Genomic DNA, 24,401 nt, shown 5'->3' on the forward strand with positions numbered 1-24,401 from the left:
ATTTGTCAGTTAAAAATAGGAGAGGAGAGTTATTAAATGGAGAGTTAGAGGTATTGGGAAGATGGAGGGAATATTTTGAGGAATTGTTAAATGTTGATGAAGATAGGGAAGCTGTGATTTCGTGTATAGGGCAAGGAGGAATAACATCTTGTAGGAGTGAGGAAGAGCCAGTTGTGAGTGTGGGGGAAGTTCGTGAGGCAGTAGGTAAAATGAAAGGGGGTAAGGCAGCCGGGATTGATGGGATAAAGATAGAAATGTTAAAAGCAGGTGGGGATATAGTTTTGGAGTGGTTGGTGCAATTATTTAATAAATGTATGGAAGAGGGTAAGGTACCTAGGGATTGGCAGAGAGCATGCATAGTTCCTTTGTATAAAGGCAAAGGGGATAAAAGAGAGTGCAAAAATTATAGGGGGATAAGTCTGTTGAGTGTACCTGGTAAAGTGTATGGTAGAGTTATAATTGAAAGAATTAAGAGTAAGACGGAGAATAGGATAGCAGATGAACAATGAGGCTTTAGGAAAGGTAGGGGGTGTGTGGACCAGGTGTTTACAGTGAAACATATAAGTGAACAGTATTTAGATAAGGCTAAAGAGGTCTTTGTGGCATTTATGGATTTGGAAAAGGCGTATGACAGGGTGGATAGGGGGGCAATGTGGCAGATGTTGCAAGTGTATGGTGTAGGAGGTAGGTTACTGAAAGCAGTGAAGAGTTTTTAAGAGGATAGTGAGGCTCAAGTTAGAGTATGTAGGAAAGAGGGAAATTTTTTCCCAGTAAAAGTAGGCCTTAGACAAGGATGTGTGATGTCACCGTGGTTGTTTAATATATTTATAGATGGGGTTGTAAGAGAAGTAAATGCGAGGGTCTTGGCAAGAGGCGTGGAGTTAAAAGATAAAGAATCACACACAAAGTGGGAGTTGTCACAGCTGCTCTTTGCTGATGACACTGCGCTCTTGGGAGATTCTGAAGAGAAGCTGCAGAGATTGGTGGATGAATTTGGTAGGGTGTGCAAAAGAAGAAAATTAAAGGTGAATACAGGAAAGAGTAAGGTTATGAGGATAACAAAAAGATTAGGTGATGAAAGATTGAATATCAGATTGGAGGGAGAGAGTATGGAGGAGGTGAACGTATTCAGATATTTGGGAGTGGACGTGTCAGCGGATGGGTCTATGAAAGATGAGGTGAATCATAGAATTGATGAGGGAAAAAGAGTGAGTGGTGCACTTAGGAGTCTGTGGAGACAAAGAACTTTGTCCTTGGAGGCAAAGAGGGGAATGTATGAGAGTATAGTTTTACCAACGCTCTTATATGGGTGTGAAGCGTGGGTGATGAATGTTGCAGCGAGGAGAAGGCTGGAGGCAGTGGAGATGTCATATCTGAGGGCAATGTGTGGTGTGAATATAATGCAGAGAATTCGTAGTTTGGAAGTTAGGAGGAGGTGCGGGATTACCAAAACTGTTGTCCAGAGGGCTGAGGAAGGGTTGTTGAGGTGGTTCGGACATGTAGAGAGAATGGAGCGAAACAGAATGACTTCAAGAGTGTATCAGTCTGTAGTGGAAGGAAGGCGGGGTAGGGGTCGGCCTAGGAAGGGTTGGAGGGAGGGGGTAAAGGAGGTTTTGTGTGCGAGGGGCTTGGACTTCCAGCAGGCATGCGTGAGCGTGTTTGATAGGAGTGAATGGAGACAAATGGTTTTTAATACTTGACGTGCTGTTGGAGTGTGAGCAAAGTAACATTTATGAAGGGATTCAGGGAAACCGGCAGGCCGGACTTGAGTCCTGGAGATGGGAAGTACAGTGCCTGCACTCTGAAGGAGGGGTGTTAATGTTGCAGTTTAAAAACTGTAGTGTAAAGCACCCTTCTGGCAAGACAGTGATGGAGTGAATGATGGTGAAAGTTTTTCTTTTTCGGGCCACCCTGCCTTGGTGGGAATCGGCCAGTGTGATAATAAAAAAAAAAAAAATAATTACATTGTATAATAATAATAATAATAATAATAATAATAATAATAATAATAATACAGTGGACCCCCAGTATTCGATATTAATCCATTCCTGAGAGCTCATCGAATACCGATAATATCGAAAACCGAATCAATTTTCCTCATAAGAAATAATGAAAATCAAATTAATCCGTGCAAGACACCCAAAAGTATGAAAAAAAAAAAATTTACTACATGAAATATTAAGTTTAATGCAATAGAATAATTACAATAACAATAAAATAATTGACACTTACCTTTAATGAAGATCTGATGATGACTGATGGGATGGAAGGAGGGGAGAGGTGTTAGTGTTTAGAAGGGGAATCCCCTTCCATTAGGACTTGAGGTAGCAAGTCCTTTTCCAGGGTTACTTCCCTTCTTCTTTTAATGCCACTAGGACCAGCTTGAGAGTCACTGGACCTCTGTCGCACAACAAATCTGTCCATAGAGCTCTGTACCTCCCGTTCCTTTACGATTTGTCTAAAATGGGCCACAACATTGTCATTGTAATAGCTGTGTTAGGGTGATTTTCATTCATAAAGGTTTACACTTCAACCCACTGCACACACATTTCCTTAATTTTTGAAGTAGACACAATGTATTCCACAACTGGTATAGGCTTCTCAGGGTTAGCCCCAAACCCTTCAAAATCTTTCTTAATTTCCATACTAATTCTCACCCTTTTTACCACAGGGTTGGCACTAGAAGCTTTCTTGGGGCCCATGGTGACTTATTTTGCAGAAACAAACACCAAACACAGTGATAATATGGATAATATGGAATGTACCGAATGTATCCTTAGATGCGCGCACACTGGCTGGCTTGTAAACACTGGCACACTAGGGGCAGTTCAGGCCACATGTGGACAGGTCTCGTACGAATCGTATCGAATACCGAGTTTTCAATCTAATACCGAGGAAAATTTTTTGCGATATAATGCATCGAATACTGGATTTATCGAATACCGATGCCATCGAATACCGGGGGTCCACTGTATTAATAATAATAATCTACTATATGTACAATACTAAAGCAGGAGTCTATAAAAGCTATAGCGCCAGCAAAGGGCGTTACAGTAATTTCTAAGCAGTGGACCTCTGTCAAATAAAAAATTGGTAAAGCTGCTGTTGATATGGTTGACGGAGAAACAGCTCACAGGAAATATGTAGTGTAATGAGATAAACATAAAAATTGTACATAGCAGTTCTTAAGAAAAGTGTGAACTCCTGACAGGATATGCCACTCTGCATTTCTTCTCCAAGATATGTAAATGTTGTATGTACACCAAATTTAATTCAGTTAGCCTCACAAACTTTGTTTTCTCTTATAATAACACCTCTTCCCTCCACTGTCCATGTAATGACATATTTTATTCATTCTAGAGTGTATATCAGGTTTCTATGTTATTCATATTGTTTATTATGTCATATTAGATGAATTGTGACAGATAAATAAACCATAGAGTTGATATTAGGGTTATTTTGTCATGCCTCCTGAGAGCGGGAATTCAGCTGGAACGAATTAATTGCATTTCAATTAATTTAAATGAGAAAAATTAACCCAGCATACGAACAAATCAGGATACAAACAAGTCCATGGAACGGATTAAATTCGTAACCTGAGGTTCCACTGTGTAAGCTTCTAAACTGTTGTATCTGGGTGCCTCTGCAAAGAGAGCGATTATGTGTGAGTGAGGTGGTGTTGAATGATGATTAAAGTATTTTCTTTTTTTGGAGATTTTCTTTCTTTTTGCGTCACCCTGCCTCGGTGGGAGACGGCCGAGGCACGGTGACCAAAATTTAACTGTGCCAATTAGGTTCAGAAACCTAAATGGTTGTTCTAAGCTACTCTGATGAACATTCATTATAGTATACATACATATACATAAAGGCAAAGGGGACAAAAGAGAGTGTAAAAATTATAAGGGAATAAGCCTGTTGAGTATACCTGGCAGTGTATGGTAGTCATTATTGAAAGAATTAAGATTAAGACAGAGAGTAGGATAGCAGATGAAGAAGGAGGCTTCCCGAAAGGAAGAGGGTGTGTAGACCAATTGTTTACAAAGAAACATACAGGTGAACACTATTTAGATTGTGGCAGATGCTGCAGGTGTATGGAATAGGAGGTAGGTTACTGAAAGCAGCAAGAGTTATTATGAGGCTAGTGAGGCTCAGGTTAGAGTATGTAGGAGAGAGGGAGATTATTTCCCAGTAAAAGTAGGCCTTAGACAAGGATGTGTGATGTCACCAGGGTTGTTCAATATATTTACAGATGGGGTTGTAATAGAAGTGAATGTGAGGGTCTTGGCAAGAGGTGTGGGGTTAAATGATAAGAAATCAAACACAAAGTGGGAGTTGTCACAGTTGCTCTTTGCTGATGACACTGTGCTTTTGGGAGATTCTGAAAAGAAGTTGCAGAGGTTGGTGGATGAATTTGGTAGGGTATGTAAAAGAAGAAAATTAAAAGTGAATATAGGAAAGAGTAAGGTGATGAGAATAACAAAAAGATTAGGTGACAAAAGATTGGATATCAGACTGGAGGAAGAGAATATGGAGGAGGTGAATGTATTCAGATATTTAGGAGTGGACGTGTCAGCAGATAGGTCTATGAAGGATGAGGTGAATCATAGAACCGATGAGGGGAAAAGGGTGACTGCTGCACTGAAGAGTCTATGGAGACAAAAAACTTTGTCTATGGAAGCAAAGAGGGGAATGTATGAGAGTATAGTTATATCAACACTCCTATATGGGTGTGAAGCATGGGTGGTGAAAGTTGCAATGAGGAGAAGGCTGGAGGCAGTGGAGATGTCATGTCTGAGGGCAATGTGTGATGTGAATATAATGCAGAGAATCTGAAGTTTGAAAATTAGGAGGTGTGGGATTACCAAAACTTTTATCCAAAGGGCTGAGGAGCGGTTGCTGAAGTGGTTTGGACATGTAGAGAGATTGGAAAGAAACAGAATGACTTCGAGCGTGTATAAATCTGTAGTGGAAGCAAGGTGGGGTAAGGGGTCGGCCTAGGAAAGGTTGGAGGTAGGGGGGTAAAGGAAGTTTTGTGTGCAAGTGGCTTGGACTTCCAGCATGCGTGAGTGTATTTGATAGGAGTGAATGGAGAATGGTTTTTAATACTTGATGTGCTGTTGGAGTATGAGCAAAGTAACATTTATGAAGGGATTCAGGGAAACTGGCAGGCCGCACCCCAATCCTGGAGATGGGAAGTAAAGTGTCTGTACTCTGAAGGAGGGGTGTTAATGTTGCAGTTTTATAACTGTAGCGTAAAGCACCCTTCTGGCAAGACAGTGATGGAGTGAATGATGATGAGTTTTTCTTTTTTGGGCCACCCTGCCTTGGTGGTAATCGGCCAATGTGTTTACCTGGAGTTTACCTGGAGAGGGTTTCGGGGGTCAATGCCCTCGCGGCCTGGTCTGAGATCAGGCCTCATGGTGGATCAGGTCTGATCAACCAGGCTGTTACTGCTGGCCACACGCAAGCTGACGTACGAACCACAGCCCAGTTGGTCAGGTACTGACTTTAGATGCCTGTCCAGTACCTTCTTGAAGACAGTCAGGGGTCTATTGGTAATCCCCCTTATGTATGCTGGGAGGCAATTGAACAGTTTGGGCCCCAGACACTTACTGTGTTGTCTCTCAGTGTACCCGTGGCACCCCTGCTTTTCATCGGGGGAATGTTGCATCTCCTGCTGAGTCTTTTGCTTTTGTGGGGAGTGATTTTCGTGTGCAGGTTTGGTACCAATTCCTCCAGGACCTTCCAAGTGTATATTATCATGTATCTCTCTCACCTGCATTCAAGGGAATACAGATCAAGGACCTTCAACCGTTCCCAGTAGTTTAGGTGCCTTATCATACTTATGTGTGCCATGAAAGTTCTTTGTACACTTTCCAGGTCTGCAATATCACCAGCCTTGAAGGAGGCCGTTAGTGTACAGCAGTATTCCAGCCTACCGACCACAAGCGATTTGAAGAGAATCATCATGGGCTTGGCGTCCCTAGTTTTGAAGGTTCTCATTATCCATCCTATCATTTTCCTAGTGGATGAGGTAGATACACTGTTGTGGTCTTTGAAGGAGAGATTTTTTTTTTTTTTTTCAACAAGTCGGTCATCTCCCACCGAGGCAGGGTGACCCAAAAAAGAAAGAAAATCCCCAAAAAGAAAATACTTTCATCATCATTCAACACTTTCACCACACTCACACATTATCACTGCTTTTGCAGAGGTGCTCAGAATACAACAGTTTAGAAGCATATACGTATAAAGATACACAACACATCCCTCCAAACTGCCAATATCCCAAACCCCTCCTTTAAAGTGCAAGCATTGTACTTCCCATTTCCAGGACTCAAGTCCGACTATATGAAAATAACCGGTTTCCCTGAATCCCTTCACTAAATATTACCCTGCTCACACTCCAACAGATCGTCAGGTCCCAAGTATCATTCATCTCCATTCACTCCTATCTAACACGCTCATGCACGCTTGCTGGAAGTCCAAGCCCCTTGCCCACAAAACCTCCTTTACCCCCTCTTTCCAACCCTTTCGAGAACGACCCCTACCCCTCTTTCCTTTCCCTATAGATTTATATGCTTTCCATGTCATTCTACTTTGATCCATTCTCTCTAAATGACCAAACCACCTCAACAACCCCTCTTCTGCCCTCTGACTAATGCTTTTATTAACTCCACACCTTCTCCTAATTTACACACTCTGAATTTTCTGCATAATATTTACACCACACATTGCCCTTAGACAGGACATCTCCACTGCCTCCAACCGTCTCCTCGCTGCTGCATTTACCACCCGAGCTTCACATCCATATAAGAGTGTTGGTACTACTATACTTTCATACATTCCCTTCTTTGCCTCCATAGATAACGTTTTTTGACTCCACATATACCTCAACGCACCACTCACCTTTTTTCCCTCATCAATTCTATGATTAACCTCATCCTTCATAAATCCATCCGCCGACACTTCAACTCCCAAGTATCAGAAAACATTCACTTCTTCCATACTCCTCCTCCCCAATTTGATATCCAATTTTTCTTTATCTAAATCATTTGATACCCTCATCACCTTACTCTTTTCTATGTTCACTTTCAACTTTCTACCTTTACACACATTCTCAAACTCATCCACTAACCTTTGCAATTTTTCTTTAGAATCTCCCATAAGCACAGTATCATCAGCAAAAAGTAACTGTGTCAATTCCCATTTTGAATTTGATTCCCCATAATTTAATCCCACCCCTCTCCCAAACACCCTAGCATTTACTTCTTTTACAACCCCATCTATAAATATATTAAACAACCATGGTGACATTACACATCCCTGTCTAAGACCTACTTTTACCGGGAAGTATTCTCCCTCTCTTCTACATACCCTAACCTGAGCCTCACTATCCTCATAAAAGCTCTTTACAGCATTTAGTAACTTACCGCCTATTCCATATACTTGCAACATCTGCCACATTGCTCCTCTATCCACTCTATCATATGCCTTTTCTAAATCCATAAATGCAATAAAAACTTCCCTACCTTTATCTAAATACTGTTCACATATATGCTTCAATGTAAACACTTGATCTACACATCCCCTACCCACTCTGAAACCTCATTGCTCATCCGCAATCCTACATTCTGTCTTACCTCTAATTCTTTCAATTATAACCCTACCGTACACTTTTCCTGGTATACTCAGTAAACTTATTCCTCTATAATTTTTACATTCTCTTTTGTCCCCTTTCCCTTTATATAAAGGGACTATACATGCTCTCCGCCAATCCCTAGGTACCTTCCCCTCTTTCATACATTTATTAAACAAAAGTACCAACCACTCCAACACTATATCCCCCCCTGCTTTTAACATTTCTGTCATGATCCCATCAGTTCCAGCTGCTTTACCCCCTTTCATTCTATGTAATGCCTCACGTACCTCCACCGCACTTACATTCTGCTCTTCTTCACTCCTAAAAGATGGTATACCTCCCTGGCCAGTACATGAAATTACCACCTCCCTTTCTTCCTCAACATTTAAAAGTTCCTCAAAATATTCTCGCCATCTACCTAGTACCTCCCTCTCCCCATTTACTAACTCCCCTACTCTGTTTTTAACTGACAAATCCATACTTTCCCTAGGCTTTCTTAACTTGTTTAACTCACTCCAAAATTTTTTCTTATTTTCATTAAAATTTCTTGACAGTGCCTCTCCCACTCTTTCATCTGCTCTCCTTTTGCACTCTCTCACCACTCTCTTCACCTTTGGATAGTATTTCAAGCCTAACTAATGGTTAAAACCAATACAAGATTAATATCGCAGAGCTGACATCATAATAATTATACAGTATAGAAGAAATATAGAGCAAGGTAAAACTAAATTATGAAATCTAGAACTGGATCTATAAGTGTGATGGGAGAAGATAAGAAAGTGTGACATAATCTGACATAATTTAAAACATAAACAGTGTGTAGCATACATGACAGAACTACTGACACTTACAGGAGCTTGACAAGATTTACATTGTTGTATATATGTTGTTTAATATATATTTAAAGTACCATACTGAATATCTGTGACTACTGCATAAAACAATAACATACATAAGGGTTTGTTTTTCTGGATCAATGAACCACACAGGAATTATGATTGACAAATATACAGTATCCCAAATACTCTACCTATATTAAGGATGTCTCTACTCACTCTTCCTCAGTATGTGCAGATTTTCCCCTTCCTGACATCAAATATTTATTAACCATCCACCATCCTGAATTAAACCCTGGGTTTGCATGAAATTTCACCATTTGTTTTCCAATTTTTGACAAAGATATGAAGTTTCTTGCCCTTCTTTATTTTGACATATACTGTACAGTGTTCAGACCAATGCCAATACATTAGGTCCCCCCACAAGTCTAGTACAGACAAACTTGTTGTATGGCAAACCCAAACAAATTAAAGTTGATCTAATCACATCTCAGATAATGGGAGTCACACTGTCTAGGAAAATTATTCTAACGTAGGTCATAGTCCAACAATGACCCAATCAGTGGTTCCTCTGAGTATTCATAGATTATTCCTTTGGCTCAATGGCTGGGGCATGGTGACTGCTGGCATGTGATCAGTGGTGAGCCACTGCTTATGGTCTATAATGGGAGAGCCACAAAAATCCACCAACTGTGTGTAGTGCTGGACATCGTGGAATGTGTGCTGACTCCAGCAGTGAAGTAGTCAATGACTATGTGGCTTAAGCAGCATGGTTGCAGGCCTCCATCTCTTGGTAAATGATGATAAACCCTGACTCAGAGAATAAGGGAAGTTTTAAGTTTGTTAGGAAAAATTGAAGAAATATTTAAAAAGTTTCAGTCATTCACTTTACCTTAATCTCTGAGGACTTTATGCATGAATACTGAGCACCTGCAGGAACAAATCGCAAAAGCTTGGTACCCACTATTGTTGTTTTAGAATTCTTGGCTGACTTTTGACTCTCTAGGCTATCAACTCGAACCATCAAAGAGACTAGAAAGAAAATTTAAATTATGCTAATATAATATACTGTATGGTACTTTGTTAGTGTAATAAAATATGATATAATTGACATCTTAATACAAACACTGAGATGTGAACATGATACACTAGTTTAAAAATAAATACAGTGGACCCCTGCTTAACGATCACCTCCCAATGCGACCAATTATGTAAGTGTATTTATGTAAGTGCGTTTGTACGTGTATGTTTGGGGGTCTGAAATGGACTAATCTACTTCACAATATTCCTTATGGGAACAAATTCGGTCAGTACTGGCACCTGAACATACTTCTGGAATGAAAAAATATCGTTAACCGGGGGTCACAAATCTAACGACACTCCAAACTGCAAAAGTCACCCAAACTTTTAAGTGCAGTAGTAGTACTGCACTTCCCACTTCCAGAAAAATAGCTAACTGATTTTCCCTGAGTTCCTTTCTAGACACTTTTCTCACTCCAACAGGGCATGAAATCACAAAAACCACTGATCTGAGATCTAAAGTCTCTCTCAACCAGGAGCCTGGTTATGGACCGGGCCGTGGGGACGTTGATCCCCGGTAAACAAGCTTGCCAGAAGCTCAAGCTCCTACTATTCAAAGCTTCCTTCACTGTCCCACTACCTCACCTTGGGATGTCTCCGACACCTTCCATCAATGCCAAAGTTAAACACCCTTTTTGTCAACCTATATTACTTCGTCCTTTATAAATGGCCAAACTATCTCAACAACCCATCCTCTGCTCTCTGAATGACACCTTTCATACTGCCACAACATTTTCAAATTTCTATGATCCTTATTCTATGCACAATGTTCAAATCAATCATTGATTCACTGCCTCTGAACTCCTCACTGCAGCATTGAAAAAATCATGCCTTACACCCATAAAAGAAGTGTTGGATTAATTTTACTCTGATATTCTCCATTTTGCTCCACTAATACACTCCTTTTGATCCACATGCATTTTTTTCCTCATCTATGTTATGATTGCTCTCAATTTTCAAACATCCACTCCCAAATACAGTGGACCCCCGCATAACGATTACCTCCGAATGCGACCAATTATGTAAGTGTAATTATGTAAGTGCGTTTGTACGTGTATGTTTGGGGGTCTGAAATGGACTAATCTACTTCACAATATTCTTTATGGGAACAAATTCGGTCAGTACTGGCACCTGAACATACTTCTGGAATGAAAAAACATCGTTAACTGGGGGTCCACTGTACAGTGGTCCCTTGTTTATCGTCGTTAATCCATTCCTGGAAGTGCGACGATTATCGAAATAGACGATTTTCGAATCAATTTTCCCCATAAGAAATAATGTAAATACAATTAATCTGTTCCTGACATCCAGAAGTATTAAAACAAAATTTTTTTTTACATGAAATATACATGTAGTACATAAACAATACAATGGGACATGATGAATGAAAAATTAACAGCATAACACTTACCTTTATTGGCGATTCTTCTTAGTGTATGGAAGACTGGAGGAGGAGAGAGATTGGATTAGTTACTGTTTGGAAGGGGAATCCCCTGCCATCAACACCTCAGGTACCAAGTCCTTTTCTGGGGTTACTTCACTTCTCTGTTTCTTAATGAAAAAAAAGTGTCCAGAGAGCTCTGTTTCTGGCGTCTCTTTAAAACTTCCCCAAAATGGGCCAAGACTCTGTCACTGTACAAGTTGCCGATATGGCTTGCAACATCCTTCTCAGGGTGATGTTTCTCCATAAATCTTTCCATCCTACCCCACATTGCAAAAATCTCCTTAATTTCTGAAGGCGGCACCTTCTTCCATCTCTCTTCCTCCTCCTCTGCAGCAAGATTCTGAGCTGCAATCTGATGCTGCTCCTGCTGAAGCTCTTGCAGCTCCTCAGTGGTTAGCTCTTCATTGTGGTCCTCCACCAACTTTTCCACATCCTCCAAACTCACATCCAACCCCATGGAACTCCCCAATGCCACAATAAAGTTTACAACTGACATAGGCTCATCAGGGTCAGCCACAAACTCTTCAAAATCCCTCTTGTGGATACAATCTGGCCACAATTTTCTCCAAGCAGAGTTCAAAGTCCTGTAGTCACTTCCTCCCAAGCCTTACCTATAAGGCTTATGCAATGGAGAATACTGAAGTGTTCTTTCCAAAAATCTCTTAGGGTCAAGTGAGTGTCTGAGGTCACATTAAAGCACCTTTTTAACATTGCTTTGGTGAAGAGTTTTTTAAAGTTTGAAATGACCTGCTGGTCCATGGGATGGAGGAGAGGAGTGGTATTCAGGGGCAAGAACTTTACTGTGATGAACTCAAACTCCTCCAGAATTAGGTCATCCAAGTTTGGAGGATGAGCAGGTGTATTGTCCATTATTAGGAGGCACTTGAGATCCAATTTCTTTTCCAGGAGGTAATTCTTCACACTAGGGCCAAACACTTCATTGAACCACTCAACGAAAATTTCCCTCGTAACCCATGCCTTATTATTAGATCTCCAAAACACACACAATTTACTCTTCATAACATTGTTTTTCCTGAACACTCTGGGATTTTCAGAATGGTACACTAGTAACGGCTTCACTTTGAAATTCCCACTAGCATTAGCACAGAACATGAGCGTCAGCCTGTCTTTCATAGGCTTGTGTCCTGGCAGTCCCTTTTCCTCCTGAGTAATGTAGGTCCTCTTTTGGCATTTTCTTCCAAAAGAGGCCTGTTTCATCACACCTCAACACTTGTTCAGGTTTCAGTCTTTCAGCCTCTATGTATTCCTTGAATTCACTTACGAATTTTGTAGCTGCAATTTTGTCTGAACTGGCAGCCTCACCATGCCTTATCACACTGTGTATGCCACTACAGTTCTTGAATCTCTCAAACCAAACTTTGCTGGCCTTAAATTCACAAATATCAGTACTCGTTGCAGGCAATTTCTTTACCAGATCGTCATGCAACTGCCTAGCCTTTTCACAAATAATCGACATCATAAGACTATCTCCTGCTAATTGTTTCTCGTTTATCCACACCAATAATAACTTCTCAACATCTTTTAGTACTGTTGATCTCAATTTTGTCAGCATATTTACCCCCTTTGCAACAACAGCTTCCTTGATTTCCTTTTTCTTGGCCACGATGGAAGATATGGTTGTACGGGATTTGTTATACATCCTGGCCAGTTCGGCCACACGTACGCCACTGTCATATTGTTCAATGACGTTTTTCTTAAATTCAATTGTATTTCTCACCTTCTTTACCAAAGGCTTGGCACTAGGAGCTTTCTTTGGAGCCATGGTAGCTTATTTAGCACTTGCAAGCACTAAAATAAATGGAATATTATGAAATATTTTGTATGAGCAAGTGAGGGAACTGTCGCTCACTGGTAAACAATTTCACACCGGCTGGGAAGGGAGGCCGAGGCGTCTCAGAGCCGTGAGTACGTCTCCAGAATGAACGGCGATTAGCGAGTCAACCAACCATTTGTGAGCCAATGTTTGGCCGAAAATAACGCGACGATTTCCGAAAAGGACGACTATCGAGCCCGACGATTATCGAGAGACCACTGTACATATATGCTATAGCTTCATCTATCAGTGATCCTACAGACAAAAATACAGGTACGGAAACGTTATCTCAAACCCCTTAACTGTCCAAACTTAGATCTATGCTACCGCTAATGCTCCAAACGTAAATCTACGTTTTATTTTCCCTGCCTCCAAATTTGGCATGATTGACCTAAGATGCCTGGTCAGTATAGAATGGGTCTTAACCCTTGGTGTGCACAGTAGTAAAACACTCTGGGACCACTTAGTGCCTTGTGGGAGCACCAGTTCAATTGAGCGCCAGCTAGAGCAAACAGCGTGGCAAACACCATGGATTCACTGATGTCATGTCGTATTAACACTCCGCTTTTAAGAGGAAAGTGTCATCATGCCAGAATGTCCTATAACCTATGCCCTAAGTAAAATGAAACGATTCTGGAACGTGTAATTTCGGCAGGCTGGCAGACCAGCTGGCTAGCCGGCAGCTGGATGGCTGATTGGCTGGCCGACGGCTGACTGATTGGATGTCTCTATCTCTGTCTGTCTGTCTGTATCTATCTCTATCTCACAGAAACACACACGTAAATACAATTATACATAGTGTAAATTACCTAGGATAACCCAAAAAATCCAGAAAAAGTGCTATACTGCACTTGTAGGTAGTGATCGTGTATAATACCAGTTGGTTCGTGAGCAACTCTCTGAGACAAGAGAGACAAGCAGACAGAACGACACACACACACAGGCAGACAGATAGAAAGCTAGACAGACAGATACAGAGAGCTAGACAGACAAGTAGAGAGCTAGACAGATAGACAGAGAACTAGACAGAGCTAGACAGACAGAAAGCTAGACAGATAGACAGAGAGGTAGACATATAGACAGACATGTTTATGTTTAACAGTGAAAACAAATAAAGCAAAGGCTTATCAAATGTCACCACTGTCATTAGTGGAATGATAAGATAAGACAAATCACATGTCACCACTGTCATTAGTGGGGTGATAAGATAAGATGACGTTCATCAAATGTCAGTGGAGTGATAAGATAAGACAAGTGACATACTCTTACATCATGCTTCAAGGGAACTTATTATTATTATTATTTTTATTATTATTATTATATACTCCCTTGTATCCAAAACATTGCTGGAACCTATACATACTATGTATACATTTCTAGGCAATAGTATGTGACTAAGGTAGGTGAAAATGTTCACCTGTCACTGTGTTTGTGACTATTTGAGTACTATTTCAGTACCTAATACATGTATTAGTTTCAGAACAAAGATTAACCATGAAATCACAATAACTACTACAAATTGTCATTATCAGAACATAAAAATTATTTATTTTTTTATTTTTTATTATCACACTGGCCAATTCCCACCAAGGCAGGGTGGCCCGAAAAAGAAAAACTTTCACCATCATTCACTCCATCACTGTCTTGCCAGAAGGGTGCTTTACACTACACTTTTTAAACTGCAACATTAACACCCCTCCTTCAGAGTGCAGGCACTGTACTTCCCATCTCCAGGACTCAAGTCCGGCCTGCCAGTTTCCCTGAACCCCTTCATAAATGTTACTTTGCTCACACTCCAACAGCACGTCAAGTATTAAAAACCATTTGTCTCCATTCACTCCTAACAAACACGCTCACGCATGCCTGCTGGAAGTCCAAGCCCCTCGCACACAAAACCTCCTTTACCCCCTCCCTCCAACCTTTCCTAGGCCGACCCCTACCCCGCCTTCCTTCCACTACAGACTGATACACTCTTTAAGTTATTCTGTTTCGCTCCATTCTCTCCACATGTCCGAACCACCTCAACAACCCTTCCTCAGCCCTCTGGACAACAGTTTTGGTAATCCCGCACCTCCTCCTAACTTCCAAACTACGAATTCTCTGCATTATATTCACACCACACATTGCTCTCAGACATGACATCACCACTGTCTCCAGCCTTCTCCTTGCTGCAACATTCATCACCCATGCTTCACACCCATATAAGAGCGTTGGTAAAACTATACTCTCATACATTCCCCTCTTTGCCTCCAAGGACAAAGTTCTTTGTCTCCACAGACTCCTAAGTGCACCACTCACCCTTTTCCCCTCATCAATTCTATGATTCACCTCATCTTTCATAGACCCATCCGCTGACACGTCCACTCCCAAATATCTGAATACATTCACCTCCTCCATACTCTCTCCCTCCAATCTGATATCCAATCTTTCATCACCTAATTTTTTGTTATCCTCATAACCTTACTCTTTCCTGTATTCACTTTCAATTTTCTTCTTTTGCACACCCTACCAAATTCATCCACCAATCTCTGCAACTTCTCTTCAGAATCTCCCAAGAGCACAGTGTCATCAGCAAAGAGCAACTGTGACAACTCCCACTTTATGTGTGATTCTTTATCTTTTAACTCCACGCCTCTTGCCAAGACCCTCGCATTTACTTCTCTTACAACCCCATCTATAAATATATTAAACAACCACGGTGACATCACACATCCTTGTCTAAGGCCTACTTTTACTGGGAAATAATTTCCCTCTTTCCTACATACTCTAACTTAAGCCTCACTATCCTCGTAAAAACTCTTCACTGCTTTCAGTAACCTACCTCCTACACCATACACCTGCAACATCTGCCACATTGCCCCCCTATCCACCCTGTCATACGCCTTTTCCAAATCCATAAATGCCACAAAGACCTCTTTAGCCTTATCTAAATACTGTTCACTTATATGTTTCATTGTAAACACCTGGTCCACACACCCCCTACCTTTCCTAAAGCCTCCTTGTTCATCTCCTATCCTATTCTCCGTCTTACTCTTAATTCTTTCAATAATAACTCTACCATACACTTTGCCAGGTATACTCAACAGACTTATCCCCCTATAATTTTTGCACTCTCTTTTGTTCCCTTTGCCTTTATACAAAGGAACTATGCATGGTCTCTGCCAATCCCTAAGTACCTTACCCTCTTCCATACATTTATTAAATAATTGCACCAACCACTCCAAAACTATATCCCCACCTGCTTTTAACATTTCTATCTTTATCCCATCAATCCCGGCTGCCTTACCCCCTTTCATTTTACCTACTGCCTCATGAACTTCCCCCACACTCACAACTGGCTCTTCCTCACTCCTACAAGATGTTGTTCCTCCTTGCCCTATACACGAAATCACAGCTTCCCTATCTTCATCAACATTTAACAATTCCTCAAAATATTCCCTCCATCTTCCCAATACCTCTAACTCTCCATTTAATAACTCTCCTATAAAAATTATACAAATTAAAAAAAAAATGAGGGAAAAAAAAGGTATATCAGCAACACATCTGCAAGTGGCAGCGCTTCATGTTGCTGTCAGGTGAGCAACAAGTGCCAACTTTGCGGCCTTATATCTCCATAAGTACTGACTCTAGAATTTTTTTTTTTTACATTATGTAAAAAAAATGTGCTCATTATAAAAAAAAAAAACTATTTTTTTTCTTTCAAAATATTCGGAGCACTGGGCGAGAGCACGTAGATCTACGTCTGGACAGTTAAGGGGTTAAAAAATGCAAAATAAACTATTTTAAGAACCATTATTTTCCTATGATTAAGATATAGATCAAGGTAAAATAAAAACAAATAAAAATCTGCAATATAAAAGCTATTTGTACACCTGTATTTGGAGGTTATAAATACCTCCTTAACATTATGTCTCTCATGATTAACAACTTCATTGTATTTACTAAGAATAGCAAAACCAAGCAAGTGTCTCAACTGGCTAACAAAATGTTCAACAGCACTCATCCTTAGCTCCAATATGCTCCATAATCTGTACCAATATAGAGTTTTGAATTAATCTTAGTCTGCCCGAAATGCCTAGTCATGCTAGGTGTGATAGTGGCCCTCTCTGTAATTAGTTTTATATAATATGTAAACCACACAATATCCTATAATATGTAAACCCCGCATTGCATTCTTTATAGAGGATAAACTTGATTTGATATAGGAGCTTTGATAGACTGTGTATCGTGCCAGGATAAAACCATTCTCTTTGCTAAATTTGCAAACTGTTATGTAGTTACCTAGCTTCATTATCAATATACTCCATAACCTGTATCAATATAGAGCTAGAATTATTATTAATCATTCAACACTTTCACCACACTCGCACATTATCACTGTTTTTGCAGAGGTGCTCAGAATACAACAGTCTAGAAGCATAAACATATAAAGATACACAACATATCCCTCCAAACTGCCAATATCCCAAACCCCTCCTTTAAAGTGCAGGCATTGTACTTCCCATTTCCAGGACTCAAGTCCGACTATATGAAAATAACCGGTTTCCCTGAATCCCTTCACTAAATATTACCCTGCTCACACTCCAACAGATCGTCAGGTCCCAAGTACCATTCGTCTCCATTCACTCCTATCTAACACGCTCACGCACGCTTGCTGGAAGTCCAAGCCCCTTACCCACAAAACCTCCTTTACCCCCTCTCTCTTTGACAATATAAAAGCTATTTGTACACCTGTATTTGGAGGTTATAAATACCTCCTTAACATTATGTCTCTCATGATTAACAACTTCATTGTATTTACTAAGAATAGCAAAACCAAGCAAGTGTCTCAACTGGCTAACAAATGCCTAGTCATGCTAGGCATGATAGTGGCCCTCTATGTAATTAGTATTTTATAATATGTAAACCACACATTGTAACCAATATTTCATAATATGTAAACCTCACATTGCAATCTTTACAGAGAAATAAACATTTGTATTTGTATTTGTAATAAGTGCATTCATTTACTCACTCAGATGGAGTCGGAAAAACAAATTTAATTAACAACGGTGTAAGAGGGATAACATAATGCAAACTACATTTCACTCAAAATCTGAATGGAGCCAGAAACTATCTTACATTTGTGCCTCCTTACCCTTGTGTTCAGTAACAGCAAACATGTTGATGTTGGTGCATTTCACACTAATACTGTTGAAAGTTTCTCCAGGGACTTCTGATGTTTTTTCAGCTGCCTTCCTTGATACAATACTTCTGGAGTACTTTTTAAGTTCCTGAGAGTATCTGCAGGATACAAGTGTATACACAGTATTACAAAATTTTCATTAAAATACTAGATTCTCCAATTACTCAACAGCCATGTACCATAAGCAGCTTAGATAAGAATGCACAGTAAAGAATCTGAGCCATCTTAATTTCACTGTGAACTATGGTTGACTAGACATGGAACATTTAAATACCATCACTCTAAATGCCAAAATGTTGTGTCTCATAGTAAATCTTGAAGTGCTGAAACAGTAGCACTAAAGATGTCTGCTAAAGAATTCAATTTTCTTGATTATTTGGTAATCTTTAGCATGATGTTATTGCAACCAAAATACCTATTGAGTTTTCATTCTCAATTCCCATCTGCTTGTGGTGATAAAATGAAATAATAATGTAAATTTCAATATAAACTAAACATTATTTTTGTATTAAGTGAATAGTATAAAACTATAATGTTTTTAATATTACCCCAATATTTTAACTGTTCAAATAACTTATTTAATCCACTACTACAACTTCTACCAATGTGCCTCATTCCACTTCATACAATGTTTCAACTCATCACTTGTTTGCTACTAAGGCAAAACACATTAATCTCTACTAACTAACAACCTTTCCAGAAATGAAGAGTTCATTTACATCATTATGCTGGTAATACAGCCATCAGAGAACTAGTCTAGAAAATTTTAACAGTAAAATTTTTTTATTATACATACTTTTAGAATTAACATTTCTTGTCAAAAGGTCCTACAAAATTTGAATTATATTTTCTCCTCTTTGCTATCAAGTATGCTTTAATTTTAGCTCTAACTTTCTTACATTATCTTGTTCTTAACCTCTATTTTTCCAGAGATCTTTTTCTTCTTGCAACAAACTGGCTGTATCCCACCAAGGCAGGGTGACCCAAAAAGAAAAACAAAAGTTTCCCTTTTTAACTTCAGTAATGTATGCAGGAGAAGGGGTTACTAGCCCCTTGCTCCTGGCATGTTAGTCACTTTTCCAGAGATAAGCATATTAAATGACCCCTAAAAATGATTTGGTCAACACTTTTCAGTTTTTTATTAAACTATAAATTCAAAAAACACCCTGCATATTACTTTTGTCACAAGAAATGTCATCCTCATTCAAAAACTGTGATAACTTTAACTTTGAATCACCATTATATAACTGTAAACTCAAGTAATTCTGTGCTCTCACCTCTCACAATATTCAATTAATAATTTACAGGAAATGAAACAATATTTCACGGTTGCAGAACATTCACATTTACTTCATTTAATTTTTCAAACCAATCTTGTTGCAAACTGAAAACATTTTTATTAGTTATTAGTTGTAACATCCCATTTATTACACCATTAGCATACCTAATGAGAGATGTGATGAATGAACCCAAGTCAGGACTCCATTCCAGTTGCAAATTATCAACCAGTGCCTCAGCTTGAAGGGGAGGCAGAGAATTATTATTTCTGCTACTACCTTGAGGAACTGAGGAAAGTTGGACAAGACAAAGACCAATGCATGCTGGTGTTCCCCATACATGAATTCTTCTCGGGGCTGTAGCAGCTGAAATTGACTGTACGGTGGGAGTAATGCTATGCTGCACCTGTCCCAGTGTGGCCACCAGAGATTCCAAAATTAATTCTCCAGCAACCTGTGATGTCCACTGAGATAATGCAACACTGAAACGTGCATGCTGAAGACTAGTCTGACCATACGACGAACCTGGCATTGAACCTCCACAGCTGACATCCCACATTTCCATGATCATTCCAACACAATATCGATGCAACAGTTTTTTCCATGTAGCAGATTTCCCTTTGTCTCCTAATTCTGGAACCTGGTACAAGAGTTAATATTAGAAGACTTTGCAAAAATTTGTCTAGCATATAAATTTAATACAGTGGAACCTCCACTTACAAGCACATCCATGTGCGAGTTTTTCCAGATACAAGCAGTTGCTCGATCGGTTTTTTGCTTCCATAAGTGAGCGAAGTTTCCAGATGCGAGCGGGCCTCAAGGGAGGTTCCTTGATGCTGGTGAGGGACTCTTGCTCTTCATCTAGGGAATTGGATCTCAGTTGTTTGTTGGATTATCTTATTGAAACTTGGGCAATGTATGATGAAAAGATGCTTCTTAACGTACACCAAAAATGAAAGAAATCAGATCATAAATAACAGAGTTCACTTCTCAGCCATTAGCCTCCCTTTAGCGGTATATTTTCGTATGGTTTGTATGGTTGTATTCTCGCTTTTTTGGTCTCATTTGATAGAATGGAAGATATACTACAGAAATAGATATGATTTTGATTGCTTTCTTGATGAAAAGTACCTTGAAATTGAGCTCAAAGTAGCAGAAATGTTCGATTCTTTGGCGATGTTCCAGAGTAAATAAATGATGTCACCGTCCAATATCTGTCTGATTGGCACTGCCCCTCAACCTTCACATATTGGAAAGCTCTTCAATATGCTGCTAACAACAGTGGGAGCAGACATCATGGGGTAGCAGTGGCAGACAACATGAAGCAGCAGTGGCAGACAACATGAATCAGCAGTGGCAGATATGAAGCAGCAGTGGTAGACATCATGAAGCAGCAGTGGCAGACATCATGAGGTAGCAGTGGCAGACATCATAAGGTAGCAGTAGCAGACAACATGAAGCAGTAGTGGCAGACCTTGTGCCTTGAAAAACAACCTTGTTGTACTCTGGTAGCAACCTTGTTGTACCCTGGTAGCAACTTTGCTGTACCCTAGTAGCAATCTTGTTGTACCCTGGTAGCAACTTTGCTGTACCCTGGTAACAACCTTGTTGTACCTTGGTAGCAACCTTGTTGTACCCCAACAACAACAATGGCTGCTGTCACCACCACTAGCCACATACGTAATGACGTGTATTTTATTCATTCTAGTGCATATATCATGTTTCTATGTTATTAATATTGTTTATTATGTCATATTACATGAATTGTGATAGATAAATAAGCCGCAGACTCATATTAAGGAAGTTATTGAAGTATTTTCTCATGCCTGGAATTCCACTGGAACGAATTAATTCCATTTCAATTAATTTAAATGAAGAAAACTGACTCTGCAAATGAGCAAATCCAGATTCGAGCAAGGTCACGGAACGAATTAAACTCATGAGTGGAGGTTCCACTGTATTTTCTAAATACGAAACATGTACTGAGGTAAATAATTCAACACACTGTAGACTTGTTTTTAATTTACCAATCAAGTACGTATCTGTTTTTAAATGTGACATAAAACACACTTGCAGGTAAATGATTCAATACAATGAATGAAGATATCTAAGTAGTATATGGCAGTCAGAGATACTTACATAACTTTGTGCAGGAGGTAGAGGCTTCTGTCGGGACACATAGGTGGTCCATACACCTAAGTCACGATGATCATAGGATACATGAAGAGATCTAAATTCACTCTTCATATTTACTCGGTCACCAACAAACTAGAAAGATAGTCACTTGCATTGTATTACTAAATAACTGCTTTTTGATTGCAGAAAGTCAGAGCTCCTTGAGGGCCCACCTGGTATAAATCATGCCTACCTGTATTCCTACCTCACCTATTTTCTCTCAGAGGTTTTATAGTTGTACTGTGGCCACAACCTTGTTTGCTGCTCTCACTGGTCACTACTATATTGTTGTGTGCATGTTCTAGGTGGGGTGTGCAGGCATGACCAGCTCCAGTTATGAGCTGTAATATTACAGTTGGAGAAGGAAGAAACCTAGATCTGACCAATGCCCCTGATGCAAAAACATCTTTTAAAAGCAGAAACAGTTTCTTTGCTTTGGAGCTCTTGGGAGTGTTGCCATCTGGAATCATACATATCTTCTTTCTTTCAACAAACCAGCTGTATTCCACCGAGGAAGGGTGGCCCAAAAAGAAAAACTAGTTTCTCTTTTTAACTTCAGTAATTTTTTTTTTTTTCAACAAACCAGCCGTATCCCACAAAGGCAGGGTGGCCCAAAAAGAAAAACAAAAGTTTCTCTTTTTAAATTTAGTAATTTATACAGGAGAAGGAGTTACTAGCCCCTTGCTCCCAGCATTTTAGTTGCCTCTTACAACACGCATGGCTTATGGAGGAAGAATTCTGTTCCACTTCCCCATGGAGACAAGAGGAAATAAACAAGAACAAGAACTAGAAAGAAAATAGAGGAAAACCCAGAGGGGTGTGTGTATATATATGCTTGTATATGTATGCGTAGTGTGACCTAAGAGTAAGTAGAAATAGCAAGACGTACCTGAAATCTTGCATGTTTATGAGAGAGACAAAAGACACCAGCAATTCTACCATCATGTAAAACAATTACAGACTCTCATTTTACACTTACCTGGCAGAACAGTAGTACCTCCCTGGGTGGTTGTTATCTGCCAACCTACTGCTGAGGATGTATCAGAGATACCATAGGATAATAAACCTGCAAAAAAAAAAAAACTGGACTATCACCTTTTCTGGGTTCACTCCCTTGGCTGCTGACCTACCAGGATCCCACAGAAGAAAACTGAATAGTAAGCACTGAAGGATTCTTTCTGTACCAGAGACCAGAAAGGATCTTAGGTTTCCTTCTCCTCCCCAGCTGTGATATTCTGGCTGGCAACTGGAGCTGATACCACTGGCATACCCCACATAGTGCCTTGACTCCAAAACAATAAAGAAATGACCAGTGAGTGAGTGAAAGTTAATTTGGTATTATGTAGGAATAGGTATGATAAAATCCATCTGGGACCCCATAATCCCCAATGCATTCAATGTAAACTTTTATATTTAACTCAAGAATTATATTCATACTGTATACAATTTATCTTATTTTTGTTCTTTGATGGCAGTGTTTGCATCATTTACAAATTATCAACATGACCTTGCAAACATAAATATGTTCATTAACTGCAACTGTATGAAAGTAATGAATGACAACACTAAAATGATTTAGTCTCACTACTTGGCAGATGTACCTTGGCATATTTTGGATTAAACAAGACATTCAGGCAGGCAATCGTTTACTGAACAACTTTCAACTGAAAAATGCATGTTTGACCCAACATGTCAGTAGCTGATTATCCTATCCTTCCAAGAATGAATTTTCTCTTACCTGAGTTTGTAGGTTAAATCTAATGAGAAAAATGGAAGAGTCATGTACACACTGCAACCTTGTGTTGTCCACCTGCAACTCAGTGCTGAAGTCAGGCAGAAGGGCTGGCAGGTTCTCTAGGAATAAAGTAAGTTTTCATTTTTTAAAGTATTATTATGCACCCAGTCTATGAATCATTACTTAAGCAAACTATAAAGAATATCAGTAGGTAACTGACAGGGTATTGTATCATTCTGGCACAATAAATAGGTATAACAGAGTAAACCCTCCACATAACAGACTAAATTGGGGTGATTGTCCGAGTATCTGTTTAATAAGAATACTGTTAAAAATAACAAAAAAAGGCACTTAAGCAATCTATTGTGTACCTAAAATAGTGTTGTACACTTTTTTTTTTTTTTTTTTTTCAACAAGTCGGTCATCTCCCACCGAGGCAGGGTGACCCAAAAAAAAGAAAGAAAATCCCCAAAAAGAAAATACTTTCATCATCATTCAACACTTTCACCACACTCACACATAATCACTGCTTTTGCAGAGGTGCTCAGAATACAACAGTTTAGAAGCATATACGTATAGAGATACACAACATATCCCTCCAAACTGCCAATATCTCAAACCCCTCCTTTAAAGTGCAGGCATTGTACTTCCCATTTCCAGGACTCAAGTCCGACTATATGAAAATAACCGGTTTCCCTGAATCCCTTCACTAAATATTACCCTGCTCACACTCCAACAGATCGTCAGGTCCCAAGTATCATTCGTCTCCATTCACTCCTATCTAACACGCTCATGCATGCTTGCTGGAAGTCCAAGCCCCTCACCCACAAAACCTCCTTTACCCCCTCTTTCCAACCCTTTCGAGGACGACCCCTACCCCTCTTTCCTTCCCCTATAGATTTATATGCTTTCCATGTCATTCTACTTTGATCCATTCTCTCTAAATGACCAAACCACCTCAACAACCCCTCTTCTGCCCTCTGACTAATGCTTTTATTAACTCCACACCTTCTCCTAATTTCCACACTCCGAATTTTCTGCATAATATTTACACCACACATTGCCCTTAGACAGGACATCTCCACTGCCTCCAACCGTCTCCTCGCTGCTGCATTTACCACCCAAGCTTCACATCCATATAAGAGTGTTGGTACTACTATACTTTCATACATTCCCTTCTTTGCCTCCATAGATAA

The 24,401-nt window shown here is 39.8% G+C and overlaps 1 protein-coding gene across 2 annotated transcripts in view; it reads right to left on the minus strand.

Moving 5' to 3' along the window:
• hob (bridge-like lipid transfer protein family member hobbit) overlaps positions 1 to 24,401 on the minus strand; it is a 238,733-nt gene that overhangs the window by 159,821 nt on the left and 54,511 nt on the right. For both annotated transcript variants that reach the window (XM_053770361.2, XM_070094472.1), the window contains exons 9-13: positions 23,209 to 23,324; positions 21,435 to 21,563; positions 19,463 to 19,935; positions 17,971 to 18,116; positions 9,368 to 9,507 (exon numbers count right to left, since the gene is read on the minus strand). In XM_053770361.2, coding sequence (XP_053626336.2) covers positions 9,368 to 9,507; positions 17,971 to 18,116; positions 19,463 to 19,935; positions 21,435 to 21,563; positions 23,209 to 23,324 — 1,004 coding nt within the window. The remainder of the gene's footprint in view (positions 1 to 9,367; positions 9,508 to 17,970; positions 18,117 to 19,462; positions 19,936 to 21,434; positions 21,564 to 23,208; positions 23,325 to 24,401) is intronic.

The sequence above is a fragment of the Cherax quadricarinatus genome, chromosome 4 (genome assembly GCF_038502225.1).
Source record: "Cherax quadricarinatus isolate ZL_2023a chromosome 4, ASM3850222v1, whole genome shotgun sequence".
Classification (NCBI taxonomy): domain Eukaryota; kingdom Metazoa; phylum Arthropoda; class Malacostraca; order Decapoda; family Parastacidae; genus Cherax; species Cherax quadricarinatus.